We start from the raw sequence: 18,051 nt of genomic DNA on the forward strand, positions 1-18,051 counted from the left end.
TGGAGGTATTAGGGGTAGTATGGAGGTATTAGGGGTAGTTTGGAGGTATTAGGGGTAGTATGATGGTGTTAGGGGTAGTATGGAGGTATTAGGGGTAGTTTGGAGGTATTAGGGGTAGTATGGAGGTATTAGGGGTAGTATGGAGGTATTAAGGGTAGTATGGAGGTATTAGGGGTAGTTTGGAGGTATTAGGGGTAGTTTGGAGGTATTAGGGGTAGTATGGAGGTATTAGGGGTAGTATGATGATATTAACGAGTAGATATAGGAGACGGTAATTACATCTCACACTTAGGCACCCGGGTCTGCTTCGCAGATATAACTAGTTTTTATTCTTCAGCATTGTTGAACATGCGATGTGGAGAGGCAGATAAAATGTTTTATTTGTTTGACTTTATTTTTCAACGAACATAAATTTTTTTTAAGTTGGCAAAACTCTAATGGTGCGTTGAGATTTGTCGATTGCGACGCCGCAAGGAGTAGAGTAGGATCTGATCTCTATCGTATGTATTGACAGTATCGGCGGTTGTATCAGTGTTCTACAGACCATGTAGGCTCCCAATCCGCACACCGACACGGCTAACACCGACCAAATTACTATTTTTCTCTTTTTGTTTGTTTTGTGTAGTTGTCTACAATAGTTAACAGATAACATGAGCTGCCTCTCCGTCCCATTACCATGCAGTTAGCACCCACACTGTGCCACCATTTCTTATTAACCTTAACTTTTCAAACGGTTCGCTGAATGAAATAGTCCTCCTCTGATTAATTAACTCTACTGTTATATATTGTGTTCTATTGGTCGCATCTCTCACGAACGCTGTGCTTCGATGCGTGACTTGAATCGGGTTCTGTAAAAACTAGAACGGAAGCGTTGTTCTCTGTATAACTAATAATAATTCATTGTTGTCTTTCTACAAAATTGAATTATTTTGTCATGTTGTCGGTTTGATTTTGATGAAACGTATGGATTATCGTCCGATCGTCCGATTTAGTACTCCTCAAGTAAGCATTTTCCTTCCTGTTTCTATTTCTTTTATCTTTGGGGTCGATATGTAGTTTGGCTTTTATTTCATTACCTCCTTATTTCAATAAGCATGAAAGTTCTATTAAGTTCCTTCTAAACTACCTGTATCGTAGTATACACACACAGTGCCACAGAATGACGTGCAGTAAGCGGTTCCATGATGTATAACACCACAATTCTTTTGTTTGTTTTCCTCTACTGCTTCGAAGTGTGGAATATTTAGAAATGGGAATGAGTGGTTAGGCGCAGGCTAACCTATTCATCAAGTTTACATGTTCTTATTCTATGTAGCTCTTAAACTCGGAAGAAATAAAGAAATAATAAAAAAAATATGATATAAACTTCAAACAAGTCAATTGTGGGTTTTTATAACGCACTTGTGTTTGGCATTTAAATATGTAATGACTCATAAGATATGCACGTGCAAATATAAAAATTCCTTTCTTAAATAATTCACTAATAGTTAAGGGACGTCAGAATGTTAAATTGATTAGCGAACGTTATTAATTTTTAATTGTTGTAATGACAATAGGTTCCTTGATATTAACTGTAAGCCCACTGAGACTGTTAACGTGGTTGATATTATTATGTTGCTTTGCATATAGTAAAGTCACACAATAGGCTGATTGTTCTGTTAAATGTGTTTTCATGAACACCATAGTTATGTTATAATTGTATTGAATCTCTCTTTTTCCTAGTAAGCATTATATCATTTCCGTGCCCACTTTCATATTTGTTTTTCAGTATCCACAATAGTTTACATTACTGCCTGTGGCTAATGGATTGGATTTTAAACATGCGATGTGCTGAAATTACCAAATTATTATTATTATTATCTTAATTATTCACATTATATTCTTCATAAAACATGCCGAGAAAAGAAGTGCTTAAAACTGCGCGGTGGTATAATGGTTAAAAGAATGTTTCAAATCTTACGTTAATTGCTCGGCAACATCCTTTAAACTGAGTCAAAAAGGGAGTGCTTCAATCCTTCTCCCAGTTAAAGTTCCCAATTAAAACATTATTTGGTGTGGCTCTAAAGAGGTTAGACCATTGTTGGCAGTACACTGACTGCCTGATGATAGTAGTAAAGACATCTAATGCTATTTTAATTAGTTATTATTTCAGATTTCTCTTAGTACTTACAAACCACATGTACGTAACCGTTATATCTGAACTGTGCTAGGGATAGAATCACACAGAGAACAACCCCCGTCCGTTTACAATTACAAGGGTCCATAAACGATTTATACAGCCCCTTTATAGTGAATCCACCGAAGTCTATACAGCGTGTATACTGCAGTCTGGGCAGCCACTGTAGTTCAAACCCGTTCCGTTTTTGTACACTAAATACAGACTATCACAATATCGTGCTGTGCTGAGATTCTGGCATTGTATATTTACTTCTATAATATCTCTCTGCTGCAGTATTAGATTCGCAATTTACTTTCTTTCTCGTGAAACTTAAACTGTATACAGTACTAGATCTGGCGCTTCCTTCACACAGAAAAAATTCCGCTTTATTGAACAATTTCGACAACAAATCATTTTAAAATATCTTTGTGGTTTCATCTTGCTTAACACTGTAGGCAATAAAAGCTATTTAAACATTAAGTGTAGAAATAAACACGGAATCTGCAGTGGTGTTGGCACATACAATTTTTGTATCAGGTCTACAACTCTAAGGAGGCCGAGAGTGAAAATTTAGTAACAATGTTACATACTTCAATGACGAAAGCGAGGAGGCCGAGGATGAAAATTTAGTAACAATATTACATCACTTCAATGACTAAAGCGAGGAGGCCGAGAATGAAAATTTAGTAATAATGTTACATCACTTCAATGACGAAACCGAGGAGGCCGAGAATGAAAATTTAGTAACAATGTTACATACTTCAATGATTAAAGCGAGGAGGCCGAGTGTGAACATTTAGTAACAATGTTTCACCACTTCAATGACGGGAGCGAGAAGGCCGAGGGTGAAAATTAAGTAACAATGTTACACCACTTCAATGAAAGGAGCAAGAAGGCCGAGGGTGAAAATTTAGTAACAATGTTACATACTTCAATGACGAAAGCGAGGAGGCCGAGGATGAAAATTTAGTAACAATATTACATCACTTCAATGACTAAAGCGAGGAGGCCGAGAATGAAAATTTAGTAATAATGTTACATCACTTCAATGACGAAAGCGAGGAGGCCGAGGATGAAAATTTAGTAACAATGTTATATACTTTAATGACGAAAGCGAGGAGGCCGCGGGTGAAAATTAAGTAACAATGTTACATACTTCAATGACTAAAGCGAGGAGGCCGAGGGTGAAAATTTAGTAACAATGTTACATCACTTCAATGACGAAAGCGAGGAGGCCGAGGGTGAAAATTTAGTAACAATGTTACATCACTTCAATGACGAAAGCGAGGAGGCCGAGGGTGAAAATTAAGTAACAATGTTACATACTTCAATGACGAAAGCGAGGAGGCCGAGGGTGAAAATTAAGTAACAATTTTACACCACTTCAATGACGGGAGCGAGAAGGCTGAGGGTGAAAATTAAGTAACAATGTTACATACTTCAATGACAAAAGCGAGGAGGCCGAGGGTGAAAATTAAGTAACAATGTTATATACTTTAATGACGAAAGCGAGGAGGCCGCGGGTGAAAATTAAGTAACAATGTTACATACTTCAATGATTAAAGCGAGGAGGCCGAGGGTGAAAATTTAGTAACAATGTTACATCACTTCAATGACGAAAGCGAGGAGGCCGAGGGTGAAAATTTAGTAACAATGTTACATCACTTCAATGACGAAAGCGAGGAGGCCGAGGGTGAAAATTTAGTAACAATGTTACATCACTTCAATGACGAAAGCGAGGAGGCCGAGGGTGAAAATTAAGTAACAATGTTACATACTTCAATGACGAAAGCGAGGAGGCCGAGGGTGAAAATTAAGTAACAATTTTACACCACTTCAATGACGGGAGCGAGAAGGCTGAGGGTGAAAATTAAGTAACAATGTTACATACTTCAATGACAAAAGCGAGGAGGCCGAGGGTGAAAATTAAGTAACAATGTTACACCACTTCAATGACGGGAGCGAGATGGCTGAGGGTGAAAATTTAGTAACAATGTTACATCACTTCAATGACTAAAGCGAGGAGGCCGAGGGTGAAAATTAAGTAACAATGTTACATCACTTCAATGACGAAAGCGAGGAGGCCGAGGGTGAAAATTAAGTAACAATGTTACATACTTTAATGACGAAAGCGAGGAGGCCGAGAGTGAAAATTAAGTAACAATGTTACATCACTCCAATGACGAAAGCTAAGTGAAACCCAAGCCATATATCTTATATGTACTGACAATAGGTGCGCTGTAAACTCTTCATGTTGAAAACCCCCGTCTTTACAGGCACATTTATCGGGTATTCTATTACTCTATTATCTTTTATTTCCAATAACTTTCCATTTGTATGTATTTGAAAAGTCGCCATTTTCACGTAATCCAAGGTTATCTTGTCACGGCACCAATACATATATTCGTTAAATTCATTCTACCTGTTATTGGCTCGTTAAGTTCAGACGTGTACTTCGTGGTAGGTTCCCTCTTTAATGAAAATGCATGAAGGGGAAGTGTTTGTCATATTACGGCCGTTTTTGTCCCATTCCAGTTGTAGTTACGTTTAATTACTTGATACCTAAGGTTTCATTAACGTGTTTGTACTACTCTTATCTGTGTCGTATTAGTGGCCAACACACTTCACATAATTGGGAAGGTAAAAAAATTAACGAGTTTCGATATGAGCAAATCGTTTCCGCACGTGGATCCAGTCCGTCGAGTTAAGTTAAATGATAATATAAGTACTTGTGTGGTTTTGTACCAGGTAAAATGTCCCATTCATTTAAACACATTCAGCAAGATCAGTCGGAAAATATCCGATTAGTATGCAAAATGAATGATCAGAAAGCCTTGCGTAATTTAAAGGGGGGCATTGGCGTTGTGTTTAGCATGGATCGGAGTGTGAAGGGTCCATCTCACAGGTGTCTTGATAAAAGTTGTTGATACAGCCACTAACACTATGACATGGGTACACAAAGGAGGCTAATGCCCCAGTGTATACTACTAAGTAACCCACCTCCTACCTTTCTATTCAATTTCCATTGCAAATATGAAGTGTACCTGGTCTTTTCAATCGACGTGTCGACATTCGCACCTGAGCTTCAACAGGTGTTCATGTTTTCATCATATATTGTGGGAAAGAAGAAATAGCATTAGGTATAGGTGGTTCGCCTGTGACTGAAACCCTCCGATTTATAGTCAACAACAATAAACACACTTCTAAAGAAAACGACTTTACATGTGATAAACATATTATTATTAAGAATATCAGATAAATATTTGATTCAAGACAATTATTTTCTTTAAGAATCAATTTTATTTTGAGTAATCGTATTTGTTTATACGCTAGTCACGTGACTGGCGTATTGTTTGTTTACAGTTTTAAGAGAATACAGTTGTTTCACGTTTATCTGGTAAATAGTACGTTTCAAGATAAATATAACGTTATCTGGTAAATAGTACGTTTCAAGATAAATATAACATTATCTGTTAAATAGTACGTTTCAAGATAGATATAACACATATGTGGTAAATACTACATTTCACGATAAATTTAACACATTTCTGGTAAATAGTAAGTTTTTATAAGAAATTAAATTGATATCGATTTTTAGTATGTCTATAGTGTACACACCTTAAACAACGACTGACAAAATTGAAAACATATAACACGTGCGAAAGAATTTGTAATTTATAACTATTTCTTATCTAATTTTCAGAATGGCGCCAACAGATGCATTTCTACTACAATGTATCGTACTTATCAGAGGGAGAAAAATTATTAGCTGCTGAATTCCATATATTTAAACTGAACCCTCGACCATCCTCAGAAGGAGAGCAGATGCCTTCACACGTTATAGAGGTAAATACACAATCCGGGCAATGTTGGGCAACATAAGCGGCAAGATGACGTCACTAAAACGATCACGTAAACAATGACGCGATTAACATCAAGTTAAAAAGTGTATTAATGTGTGTCTGTTTCGGCACGTGCAATAAATACGCACTAAGTTTTATTCTGAATGCTACACGTGGGCTAATACTGGCGTTCAACAAGGAATCACCAGACTCATTTTTATATCTAGTCATCAAACTTGTGTTGGAATAAAATATATAACACTAGAAATGCCAAGACTGACCTTGCGATAGAGGAAACGACAATAATCAACACAGACTGCGGTCTAAAGAGATAATAGTTTACTATCATAGATAGAATAGTAATAGGAAGTCAGTGCTAGCAGTTGACTAGTTCGCAGTCATGTGTTCTGAGCGTGTGCCGACTGACAAGGGAGATTTTATCACGTCTCTCATAATTCATTGTTAAGCAAACAGCATGTCAGCTGGCGTTCTAATTGTTAAAAACACGACATATCAAGTAAACTGAAATCAATTTGTTTCCCTAAAGGTTCGACTCTTACAAAGGAGATTGAATATATCATCAAATTACCACCTATCATTGAATAGCGAATTCGGATGTCAGATTTTTTTAGAATGGTTAGAATTTTCTTTTTGTTGATAAACGGTCCTATAGTATATTTAAAATCAAGTCAGCAATCTTGAACCCAATTTTTCAGGTGACACGTTTTCAATATTGGAAAATTTTGATGTCTTATTGGATGAATAATCAAATTTAAAGTTTACAATATCCGGATAGTCAGTAGTGGAGGTAGTAGTGAACTTCTTTAGTCGACACGGCCCCGGTAGTAGAGGTGGCGGTGAACTTCTCTAGTTGACACGGCCCCGGTAGTGGAGGTGGTAGTGAACTTCTTCAGTCGACACGGCCTTGGTAGTAGAGATGGCGGTGAACTTCTTTGGTCGACACGGCCCCGGTAGTGGAGGTGGTAGTGAACTTCTTTAGTCGACACGGCCCCGGTAGTAGAGGTGGTAGTGAACTTTGGTCGACTCGGCCCCGATAGTAGAGGTGGTAGTAAACTTCTTTAGTCGACACGGCCCCGGTAGTGGAGGTGGTAGTGAACTTCTTTTGTCGACACGGCCCCGGTAGTGGAGGTGGTAGTAAACTTCTTTTGTCGACTCGGCCCCGATAGTAGAGGTGGTAGAGGTGGTGAGGTGGAACTTCTTTAGTCGACACGGCCCCGTAGTGGAGGTGGTAGTGAAGGTGTGAACTTCTTTAGTCGACACGGCCCCGGTAGTAGAGGTGGTAGTGAACTTCTTTAGTCGACACGGCCCCGGTAGTGGAGGTGGTAGTGAACTTCTTTAGTCGACACGGCCCCGATAGTAGAGGTGGTAGTGAACTTCTTTAGTCGACACGGCCCCGGTAGTGGAGGTGGTAGTGAACTTCTTTAGTCGACACGGCCCCGAACTTTTGTCGACTCGGCCCCGATAGTAGAGGTGGTAGTAAACTTCTTTAGTCGACACGGCCCCGGTAGTGGAGGTGGTAGTGAACTTCTTTAGTCGACACGGCCCCGACACGGCCCCGGTAGTGGAGGTGGTAGTGAACTTCTTTAGTCGACACGGCCCCGGTAGTGGAGGTGGTAGTGAACTTCTTTAGTCGACACGGCCCCGGTAGTGGAGGTGGTAGTGAACTTCTTTAGTCGACACGGCCCCGGTAGTGGAGGTGGTAGTGTTGAGAGGTGGTAGTGAACTTCTATATAACGGCCCCGGTAGTAGTGGAGGTGGTAGTGAACTTCTTTAGTCGACACGGCCCCGGTAGAGGTGGTAGTGTTAGAGTTATTTATATAAATAACTCGGCCCCGGTAAGAAGTTATTTATATAAATAAAAGAATGCTCTACACCAATCAAATGATTTAAACGGCGATAAAATATACACAAATGAATCACTCATCGATTTCTTAACGACAGCCGTCAGGAAATGGTATGCCATATTCAGGTAATGTCATGTTCTTAAAAGCAGAACCATGGGTAATGATTAACACTTATACATTAGGTATAAGATTGTATCGTACATAAGAATTTCATGATTTCTATTGTAGATTAAAGTTTACCAAGTTTTGGATCCGGAAAATATTAATTCTCCACGTGGATTAAAATTATTAGATGCAAAACGGACTAGTGCACATCTTCATGGATGGTTTGTGTTTCAAGTGAAAAATGCCGTCAATGAATGGATCAACGGATCGGCAGTAAATTATGGTGAGTTATGTTTGGATGTGTATTTCTAGTTTTTTAGTATATCTATTTGGATGTGCCTGACACATGTTATAGTAGAATACTTCTTGTTTTCTTTTCCATGTTTTAAGCCGTAATTCTTTTACATGATCAACGTAAAATAATAAAAGATACATTATTATTGTGAAGTAATAAAGTAGTTTTCAAGTTCAATGATATTTGTATTTGCAAACTATCATTTAAGAAATAAAAACATCCTTCATTGGATAACGTCTGATATAGCTGAAAAAATAAACTGTTGCTTTCCAATAAAGAGAGAATGTACCAAGACAGAACATGCTTCTAAAACATCATGAGAAGAATAAGAATAAATCCCAGGAAAACCACTTTAGAATTGAAACGTGACAGGCAACTTATCAATATATCAATAGAATCGACACAAATATAAAACCACCTGCCGTTTGGATTCACAATACATGTAACGTTATTTATATTCTAATGACAAGAAAACAACATTATGCGGGCCAACTGTGCCTTTTCCGAAGAAAAATACAAAACTAGCTTTTTGCAACTATATCTGACATGGAAGATAATCAATATTTCATATTCCTATTAAATTCCGGGTTACAAATACGGGGAAAACATACAAACCAATTAATAATGAATACAACAATGTGGATTTATTATTGACTGATGCTATCGCTAACAGTAAATAAACTGAACTCTTCGCAGAAGGTACAACATGAAGTGCGCACTGTTTTCTGCAGAATATCTTAAGATTACTACTAGATTGCAGGGATTCACAAGCTTTCTCGTATTTAAGCTGCATGTGTATAGAAATGAGATCCCGTTCCAGAGCCGTACATGTGGGTATACATTTCCTGTGAGGAGTATGACTATGTCATCCTTTACGACTCGATTAAAGATTAAGTACCCAGAAAATGAATGATATTAAAACTTAGAGTTATCTTTCACCGGAAATCTTTGAGCGGAAGTTGTGTAATTGATTGCTATTGTACGGTTCATGGTCACTACGCGCATGGGTGAAAATCCAACCTGCACATCGATGGGCGGAAAATAGGGGCTGGTTAAATGTACCAAACACATAAAGATTAGGTGGTCTACAGCAGAAAATTGTCAGATTAAAACATCGCAAGAATAAATTGTTTTTGGAACCAAACACACTTCATCTAAATGTTTCACGGGAACCGTAGGTTAGTACCGTGTTAGTGTTAAAACGTGTCAGATAAGTCTGATGTCACCTTTGACCTTGAGACGTGCCGTAAAATGATTCCTAAAGCGTAAAGTGTGTGTACTGCTACTGGTACGCGAGAAACTCCGTAAATTTGTAAATGTATGGATACATAATCACTTCGATTAGCGATAAATGTAGAGAAAAGTAACACTAACTAAATCAACAACTTGAACAATGACGTCATGGGTGGGAGGGGTGTACGGGTATTCCGGCGAACATATCAAATACACTGATAAAGTGTTTCGAATTTCCTTTATCACGGCACGTGATGTCATCGGTGTGCTATTAGGTTTGAATATTGCCGTTGCGTTTCTGTGTTTCCTATTGAACGTATCAGTAAATACCAATGCTTTACTGTTAATGTATAAGTCTATGCTCATAGTATCCGGACAGTTGTCCATAAATAAAACACATGGATCAGCCAGACATTGCTCTCAGTGATGGAGCTCATGGTATTCTGGACAGTCCTCCATATATAACACACCTGGATGAGCCAGGCATTGCTCTCAGTGATGGAGTTCATGGTATTTTGGACAGTCCTCCATATATAACACACCTGGATGAGCCAGGCATTGCTCTCAGTGATGGTGCTCATGGTATTCTGGACAGTCCTCCATATATAACACACCTGGATGAGCTAGACATTGCTGTCAGTGATGGAGCTCATGGTATTCTGGACAGGTCTCCTGATAACACACCTGGATGAGCCAGACATTGCTCTCAGTGATGGAGCTCATGGCATTTTGGACAGGTCTCCTGATAACACACCTGGATGAGCCAGACATTGCTCTCAGTGATGGAGCTCATGGTATTCTGGTCAGTTCTCCATATAACACACCTGGATGAGCCAGACATTGCTCTCAGTTATGGAGTTCATGGTATTCTGGACAGTCCGCCATATAACACACCTGGATGAGCCAGGCATTGCTGTCAGTGTGGCTAATTTGTTTATAGAAAATAACGTCAAATGGATAAATTTCGCCAAAGTAATGATGTTTCATCTTAAACGCATGCTTTATGATAAGAACGACGAAGGCTTTCGGTAGCTGGATTTTAAGGCTTGCCTTTGTGTGTATAGGGAACCCACTGTGCTACTTGACAAATTGACATTTCGACAATGCACGGAACCAGACAAAATACCGGTTTAGAATCCCGATTCCATGGAAGTTTAATTAACTAAAATGACAAATGTATGAGACTTTAGCTCTGTGAAGGTGTACAGGGGTTACACAATGAAAGGTTGGGGAGGGCCGCACACCTGACGTGGATCCCCGTACACCTGGAACTGTTGACTGTCCTTTCCTTGACTTTCCATAATACGACCAGCTCGACAGTGCTCATGTAATCACGAAATTTATCACTATAAACAACTCCAATAAGACGAATCATGGTATGGACATTACCTCACTGTCTATTCACATTTTTTCTGTCAATTTAAGCTTTTTTTCTATGTTGGTTTATTGTGCTGTTTTCATGCTGGCCTAAATATTTCAATGTAACTGATTGTACATACGTTAATTTTCTCCTTCATTAACAAGTCTCCTAAGAGGGTCGTCAGCAAGGATATTAACAGATAATTATAAATAATATTCCGTGTCTGGGTCGTCATCAAAACGGCATAGAAACGCTGATGTATCAACAGAATCTGAAATCAGATTGAAAGTCAACGAGACTAGGCCAAAATAAGAACAAAAGAAATATTTATACGGAAACTCCTGAAAAACTCAAGTGGAATGAAATTATAAAAAAAATACCAACATATAAACATATCTTATCGTGATATTGGGGAAAAACCCTTTTATTCTTAATAATTAACATGTGAACACTATTGTTTGGGGATACAAGGTTGTTGCTATCCAGAAATAGAAAAATAATCATACCAGGGGTATGCCCTCAGTTTGTTGGAATATTTAACACTTAACTCGACGGAGATGTTGTCAATCAGTAATTTGTTCATTTGTTTCGGTCCTTCCTCCCTTAATTTCTCTTCTTTTCACGAACTTGGGTGCCCTTTGTACAACAACCACACATTTGTACTGCCTTTCCCTTCTCTTTGGAAAAAATAACTCCTATAGCAGGAGATCAACGGGTTCCTTCAATTTGGAATGAGATGCGTAGTGGAATGACGTTCAAGATTGGTAAAAAAAGCTCCGTTCGTGTACTTTGAAATCCACAAATCATTAATTCCATTTTTTGCGTTGACAGTATCGCACTAAGACTGTAACCCCTATTGGATAGACTGATAGTACTAAGAATAATAGCTTTTAATAACATTTTGGTTGAACAACTCGACAGGCGAGCAATAAAAGTTGTTTATATCTATTCTTGTGAAGTTTCGAAATCCAATATAAACGAGGGAGGTCGGCATTTATAGGCAATCTGAATGATTTTAATACTGAAGAATGCTCAGCTAGCATTTTTCTATGGAAAGATTGGATAATGTGTAGCTCGGGTTTCCTTCGTTATAGAGTAAGCTCTTTTCTTTTTATATGGCGAAATTTTTATAATGTCTGTAGACAAGGATTGTTATAATGTCTGTAGACAAGGACGCCTTATCTGCTGATACAATAACATGCTGTCATGTAAATCGTGGAGTATGTATTTAACAACAGGATCCAGGAGTATACAATTATGATAAAAATGAGATTTCAAATTACTAATTCTTTCAAAAATGATTGACCGAATGGGTTTTATCTACTCTGAAAGTGCAACACGGTACTCGTTTTCGTTTTACCCACTCTCTTGTACAATTTTCCACGGAATTCATAAGTATCTTGAAATCCATAATCCGATTAACTGACAGGGTTCTTACGATAGTTGGTCCCTTGATGAAAAACTCTGATTGCTTAACGTTTTGGATAATGCCACTACGTCCCCAGCTGGACCATACATAAAGGAGAGGACAAAAACACGTCGACACAGCAGTAGTTCTGGGGTCATTTACATTCTAATATAAAAAATACGTCATTATTGATAAGAATGAGACAAATCTCCTTGACAAGGTCGTTATCAGATATATATATATAGATATCATTATGATTACGTCTAAGACAAGCGTCAGAGAAATGAGTTGTCAATATTTAACAACCTGGAAATTACCAGATAATTATGATATCATAAAGCATTTTAATGTATGTGTATTTTTCTTACATATAAATCATCATCAGCTATTAAAGATCATTTAAAGTGTTTAAGAGTCGCAACAAAAATAAGGACTTTGAATCCAATAATTTTGTTTAAACAAAGCAGTTATCTGTTTTAGATGCTTACATAGATGATATAAATATTTGATTATTTTATTGACATTTCAGGATTTTTAGTAACGACAACCTCTCCAAGTGGACGACACGTGAACGGAAGTTACGTACGCTTCGCTCAACGAAAGGAACATCACGAGAGCAAACAACCAATCTTGGTTGCGTACACAGATGACGGCATGACACGTCATCCAAGCTACATCTCACCTACAGATGAAAGTAAGCTTTGTTTCTGACACATTACAACAATTGTGGTGACAAATTTAAACATCTGTTCAACTTTACTATAAGCCCCTTTACAACGTCACTATAACGGAAAGATTATCCTCATAACGTGACTACAACAGAATAGATATAGAATCTAAATGTGTTTTCATTTCATATGAAATTTTATGAAACGAGTCTTTGAATTTTTTTTCTGATTTAAACTTTTAAAAAATTCAAATGAAGTGAAAACAAATTTAAGATATTTATTATTACACGATATAATAGTTACGTTTTGGTAGGTGTTACAGCTAAAATGTGGAGTACAAAATCAAAGGAAACCAACCATATCGTTGCCCATTTTCAATTCGTAACGTAAAGCCTTTGTCCAAATTATAATATCACATTCGATTTGTGTTTGAAGCAGCCAATGAAAAACGCTCGAAGTAATATTACATACTGCACTAGTGTCATATACCCTAAAATATTTTACAGGAAAACACTGTGGATAACAAGTATATTATGTAATGAAACCCAATATTGAATTTTGTAAAGTGAAATATAGGACTTTATCATAAGACTTGCGACTTTCCTGGTCACTGATTGACTCTTTTCCAATATGCTCAGCTGAAGAAATAATTTTCTTTACCTCGCATGCTCCCAGCAGGTAAATGTAACAATTCAGTCGTACCATTAGATAGTAACAACGGTATCTCCAATATTTGATCGCCTGAACGTCCAATCAGAACGTCGCTTTCTTTTACGCTTCGGGTTGCTGTTATTAGCAGACGTAAGCAATGTCGAAGACGGACGGACGATCATCCAGGGTAGCTTAAAAATGGGGTTGCCACCTTTGATGAGGTTAAATTCAAACAACTATTGACTGAGAAGGATTTCGAGAATACCTGGAAAGCTACTGGTTTAGCGGTGAAAACTTTTCGCTCTTATTTATATGAAAATGATCTCAATGTTTACTCCGAACAAATGTCGACAGGTGAACACGACGTCGTTACTCGAAATAAGAAAACGAAAAACCAAGTCGTTGTCATATAATCAATTAATTGTTGGATTTTTTGGGGTATCTACCTATAAAGGAAATAGATAGATAATTGTATTCTGCTCAAAAAGTTAATAATTGTGTGATATCTTTGATACGAACTGCAGTGTTGATAAAATATCTTTCAATTGAGTTTTGTATATTTTACCAATCAAATCGGTAATTTCTAGTCGCTGCATTGACATTCGCTATTTTTTTCCTATTCGGACGCAGATGAAGTGAATTTTGAATAATTCAGTTTTCCATCAGGTCTTTTCGGTGTACATTTCGAGTTTTCTCTTAGTATTGATAAACAATATTGTAAACTGTTCATACCATATAACATCGTACAATTGTAAAATACCACGCAATTGGCCAATTCAAAATGTCTTCGTCTTGTTGTCAATCGTAATGTTAAACTAGCAACGTCAAAAAACGTGTAAATATTTAACGAACATTTATATAACTCGTTTATTCTACACTTGTTTTTCCTTTTAAAATGTGATAAAAAAGAAAATTCAATGGTTTTCCGTGAAATATGATTAAATATTTTACGAGAATGACAGAATATGTTAGAATAGTATATTTTATACAGATGTTATGTCATTTTCGTGAAACATATATGACATTTAGCCGGATAACGTCACCACAACAGAAATGAAATCCTTGGATATATTGTTGCCAGTGAAATATAAATCAGGTAATGAGTAAAACCATATATCGCCATTAAAGTAACGCTATTGCTAAAGCGACAATATCAACCATTATAACTAAATTTAATATCTGTTTAGAGTATGCTGTCTATAAATACCACCATTATCTTATGCCGTGGAAGAATCTGTTATACATTCTCATGACAAAATGTATTCAAATTGAAAGCCTGGGTTCAAGGTACCGATATACTTATGTAATTTTGCATATTCATAAATGTGTCTGTAGGAGAATTGACGTCAACATTGACCAAGATACCGCATATAAAATCTAGTCTAGCAGGAGAATAATCAAATAACGCCATGCAGAAGTCTAAAACTCGTAAACGATGTTAGGATACCCACTGACTTTTTCGTATTGTTATCAAGTCTGTATCATTGTCCCCTGACATAGTGTAAAGGATGCCAACTGCCAACTCTTATTCCAGTCTCACCCAAACACAATATATAACACAATCAGAAATTCAAATGATGATTTTTTCAGTCTAAAGATATAATTTTGGCACAATGCTAAATTAAAAGTGACATGGAAATAATATTTCTATCGATGTTTTCCAATTTAAATGTGCCTGCCTCGCATCAGAACATGGTATTCTTTAGGCATGCAATCTTGAATGGCTCCTGGGCTTATCGTTACGCCCATCAGGGGGAACACTTTCTCGACGCCATAAACTAAAGCTTTCGAGACTGCCGCTTGGCATCAAAGGCGATATTGAGGAAGTAAAATATACATTTGCACGCAATTTGTAATTGATTATGTTACAGAGCCCAGTCGACATTGTGCAGACATCTCTCCTCTCGATTTACATATTCCATCACGAGTACTATCGTTTTGCACCAACCATCGAGTCGTAAAACTGTATTATATCCACATTGCATCAAGCCAGGGGAATTCGATAATCGCGCCAATATGCTAAGATCACAGGAATTTTTTCTCCTCTAATGAAGAAAACTAATAAGAGATATTAGTATCTTTTCTGTCATTTGTTAAATTTTACATGATAACAAATTGAAATTCTAACGTTTCCACATTCTGTTCTGGAAACTGATATTACACACATAAATCGTCTTCAAAGCCAGAAGAAAATAGCTCCATTTTACTTGTATAACTTACAAGTTGTGTGGATTAATTTTCTCTGACGTGAACAGGCGGGGGGTCAACATTATATACACTGGCTATCTAAAGCCCGGCGGGGCAGCTACTTCTCACACGATATTAATGCAAAGCACTTTATAGGTTTTCGTAATATACGTCGAGAATAGACAGTGTTGTACACTTGGCATCTACCGGTCCATCTCTGATGTCGCCCCCGCCGTCATATCACAGCACACTGATATTTAGGTGGCTATCTCGGCCAAGTGTTCGGCTCCCAATCCTCCTATCACAAGGAACTAGGTTTATGCGGACTCTTGTAATGGGCGTTACGTTACAAGTGCTAAACTGATCAAATTAATATTAAATGATTATCCTGTACTTTGGGTAACACTGCGATATGTTTAAAGAGACACGCAATGAACTATAGAAACGAAAACATACTACTCTCTTGAAAGGAAGGATATAATTTCTAAATGAAAATGAATCCACCATTTCTGAATACTTATTCTTGAAATAACACGAACAAATTCTGATTGATTTCCTGTTCATGTCAATCGATTTAAGCTTGATTTAAAGAAGATCATCTTTGTTTAAAGCTGACAATACACTTTTTCCTTTCTACACGATTGCCAGATACCGACGGGGTCAACAATATCCAACTTTACATAAATAGTAATAAACAAGCACCTTACTCTCATGTATACATGCATCAGTGTAGTCTTCATATTTCATCAGTATTATCTAGATTTAAAATTTCTTTAATTAAGATATGTAAATAATTTTAATATAAGCGTGATACTACTCTTCAAAAATTGGCAAATGATGGATGGACCTTCATAACGTGTCAATGGGTCTGTCATTGATGTTATACATATGCTTTATCGGCACTCTGACACTCAAAATGATTTCATGTGTAATGTATAATACCAATTTATTTTACAGAGCAAGTTGGTTCAAGATAAAGATACAATTTTACTCGAAAATTCATTTGAAAATATTGTTACTTAATTATCTATTTTGTGTATCGCACGAATGTGTTGATAAAGGAAAGTAAAATGGACAAAATGTTTATCAAATTTATCAACATGACCGTGAACAGGGTAGTGACAGTTATTGATAAGTCTTATAAACTATTTCATATTCCATTTTTACAGATTATATGCAAATTAAAAAGGACATATTAAAGAAGCAGAGACAGAGAATGCGACAGTTTAAGGGGAAAGATTTTCGTCAAGCAATTCGGCTTTTGAACGAAAAAGAGCGAGAAGAAGATCAGCTTAGAAACAAACATTTGCAGAAGATATTAGGAACGACAGAACAGACACGGCGACGGAGGAGTGTCGCGCAGGATAGTGTGACTACGTCGAGTACATCAGGAATGGAAAAGGTAAAAAAGAAATTAACAAAGGAAGAGAGGCGTCTGAGAAAACAAAGACGTCGAGAGGAAAGACGAAGAAAGCGACAGAAACGTAAACGTAACAAAAAGAAAGGAAAAGACAAAAGAGCTCTGGATTATTTCCGGCCGTATCGACGTCAGCGGAGGAACTGTGCTCGCCACCAGATGTACGTAGATTTTGACGAAATTGGCTGGTCAGGGTGGATAATCTCACCCAAGGGCTACAACGCATATCATTGCAAAGGGGCGTGTCCTTTTCCCCTCGGTCAGAGTCAAAAACCAACGAACCATGCGACTGTTCAAAGCATAGTTCATGCACTTAAAGTTGGGAAGGACGTTTCAACGCCATGCTGTGTTCCCAATAAGTTGTATTCTATAAGTCTGCTTTATTTTGATGATGATGAAAACGTTATTTTAAAACAATATGACGACATGGTCGCCGCCAGCTGTGGGTGTCATTAATTTTGATCTTCTGTATTTTGTTGCTTATCAGGATAAACAATTTGGTGATGTCAACAATGAAGTATTCGGCCTGCTCAACATATTTGTTATTGTGATTGTGGATGTAACCTTAAGAGCACCTTCTGTGAGTGTTAGGAATCGTTGTGTCGAAGACATCAGCGTTACTGATTCCGATAAACTTACTTTGGGGGATGTACAATGTTTGTGTTTTGTGAATCATACTATGTCTCCACAAATGCAGGGAAAACATATCAATAATTGATTCTGATGGCAAGGGAGATGAGGGAGATGGACCTGTTTTACAAGGATAGAATACTTTCCTGAATGCTCCAATGAAAACTGTGGTACCACAAAAAAGCCGTTCCATTCGCTATACATGTTATGCCGTGTTCTTCTGATATTCAGT

The 18,051-nt window shown here is 37.4% G+C and overlaps 1 protein-coding gene across 1 annotated transcript in view; it reads left to right on the forward strand.

Annotated features, from left to right (window-relative positions):
- The window catches only part of LOC132547448 (bone morphogenetic protein 2-like), a 33,618-nt gene extending 15,973 nt beyond the window's left edge, over positions 1-17,645 (forward strand). Inside the window, exons 2-5 of the mRNA XM_060211203.1 lie at positions 5,862-6,004; positions 8,094-8,253; positions 12,796-12,960; positions 16,942-17,645. Of these exons, the coding sequence (XP_060067186.1) occupies positions 5,862-6,004; positions 8,094-8,253; positions 12,796-12,960; positions 16,942-17,645 (1,172 nt within the window). The remainder of the gene's footprint in view (positions 1-5,861; positions 6,005-8,093; positions 8,254-12,795; positions 12,961-16,941) is intronic.
- The last annotated feature ends 406 nt before the right edge of the window (positions 17,646-18,051 follow it).

This window comes from Ylistrum balloti, unplaced genomic scaffold, assembly GCF_031769215.1.
Source record: "Ylistrum balloti isolate Yb309-2 unplaced genomic scaffold, AGI_CSIRO_Ybal_v1 Utg369954, whole genome shotgun sequence".
Taxonomy (NCBI): domain Eukaryota; kingdom Metazoa; phylum Mollusca; class Bivalvia; order Pectinida; family Pectinidae; genus Ylistrum; species Ylistrum balloti.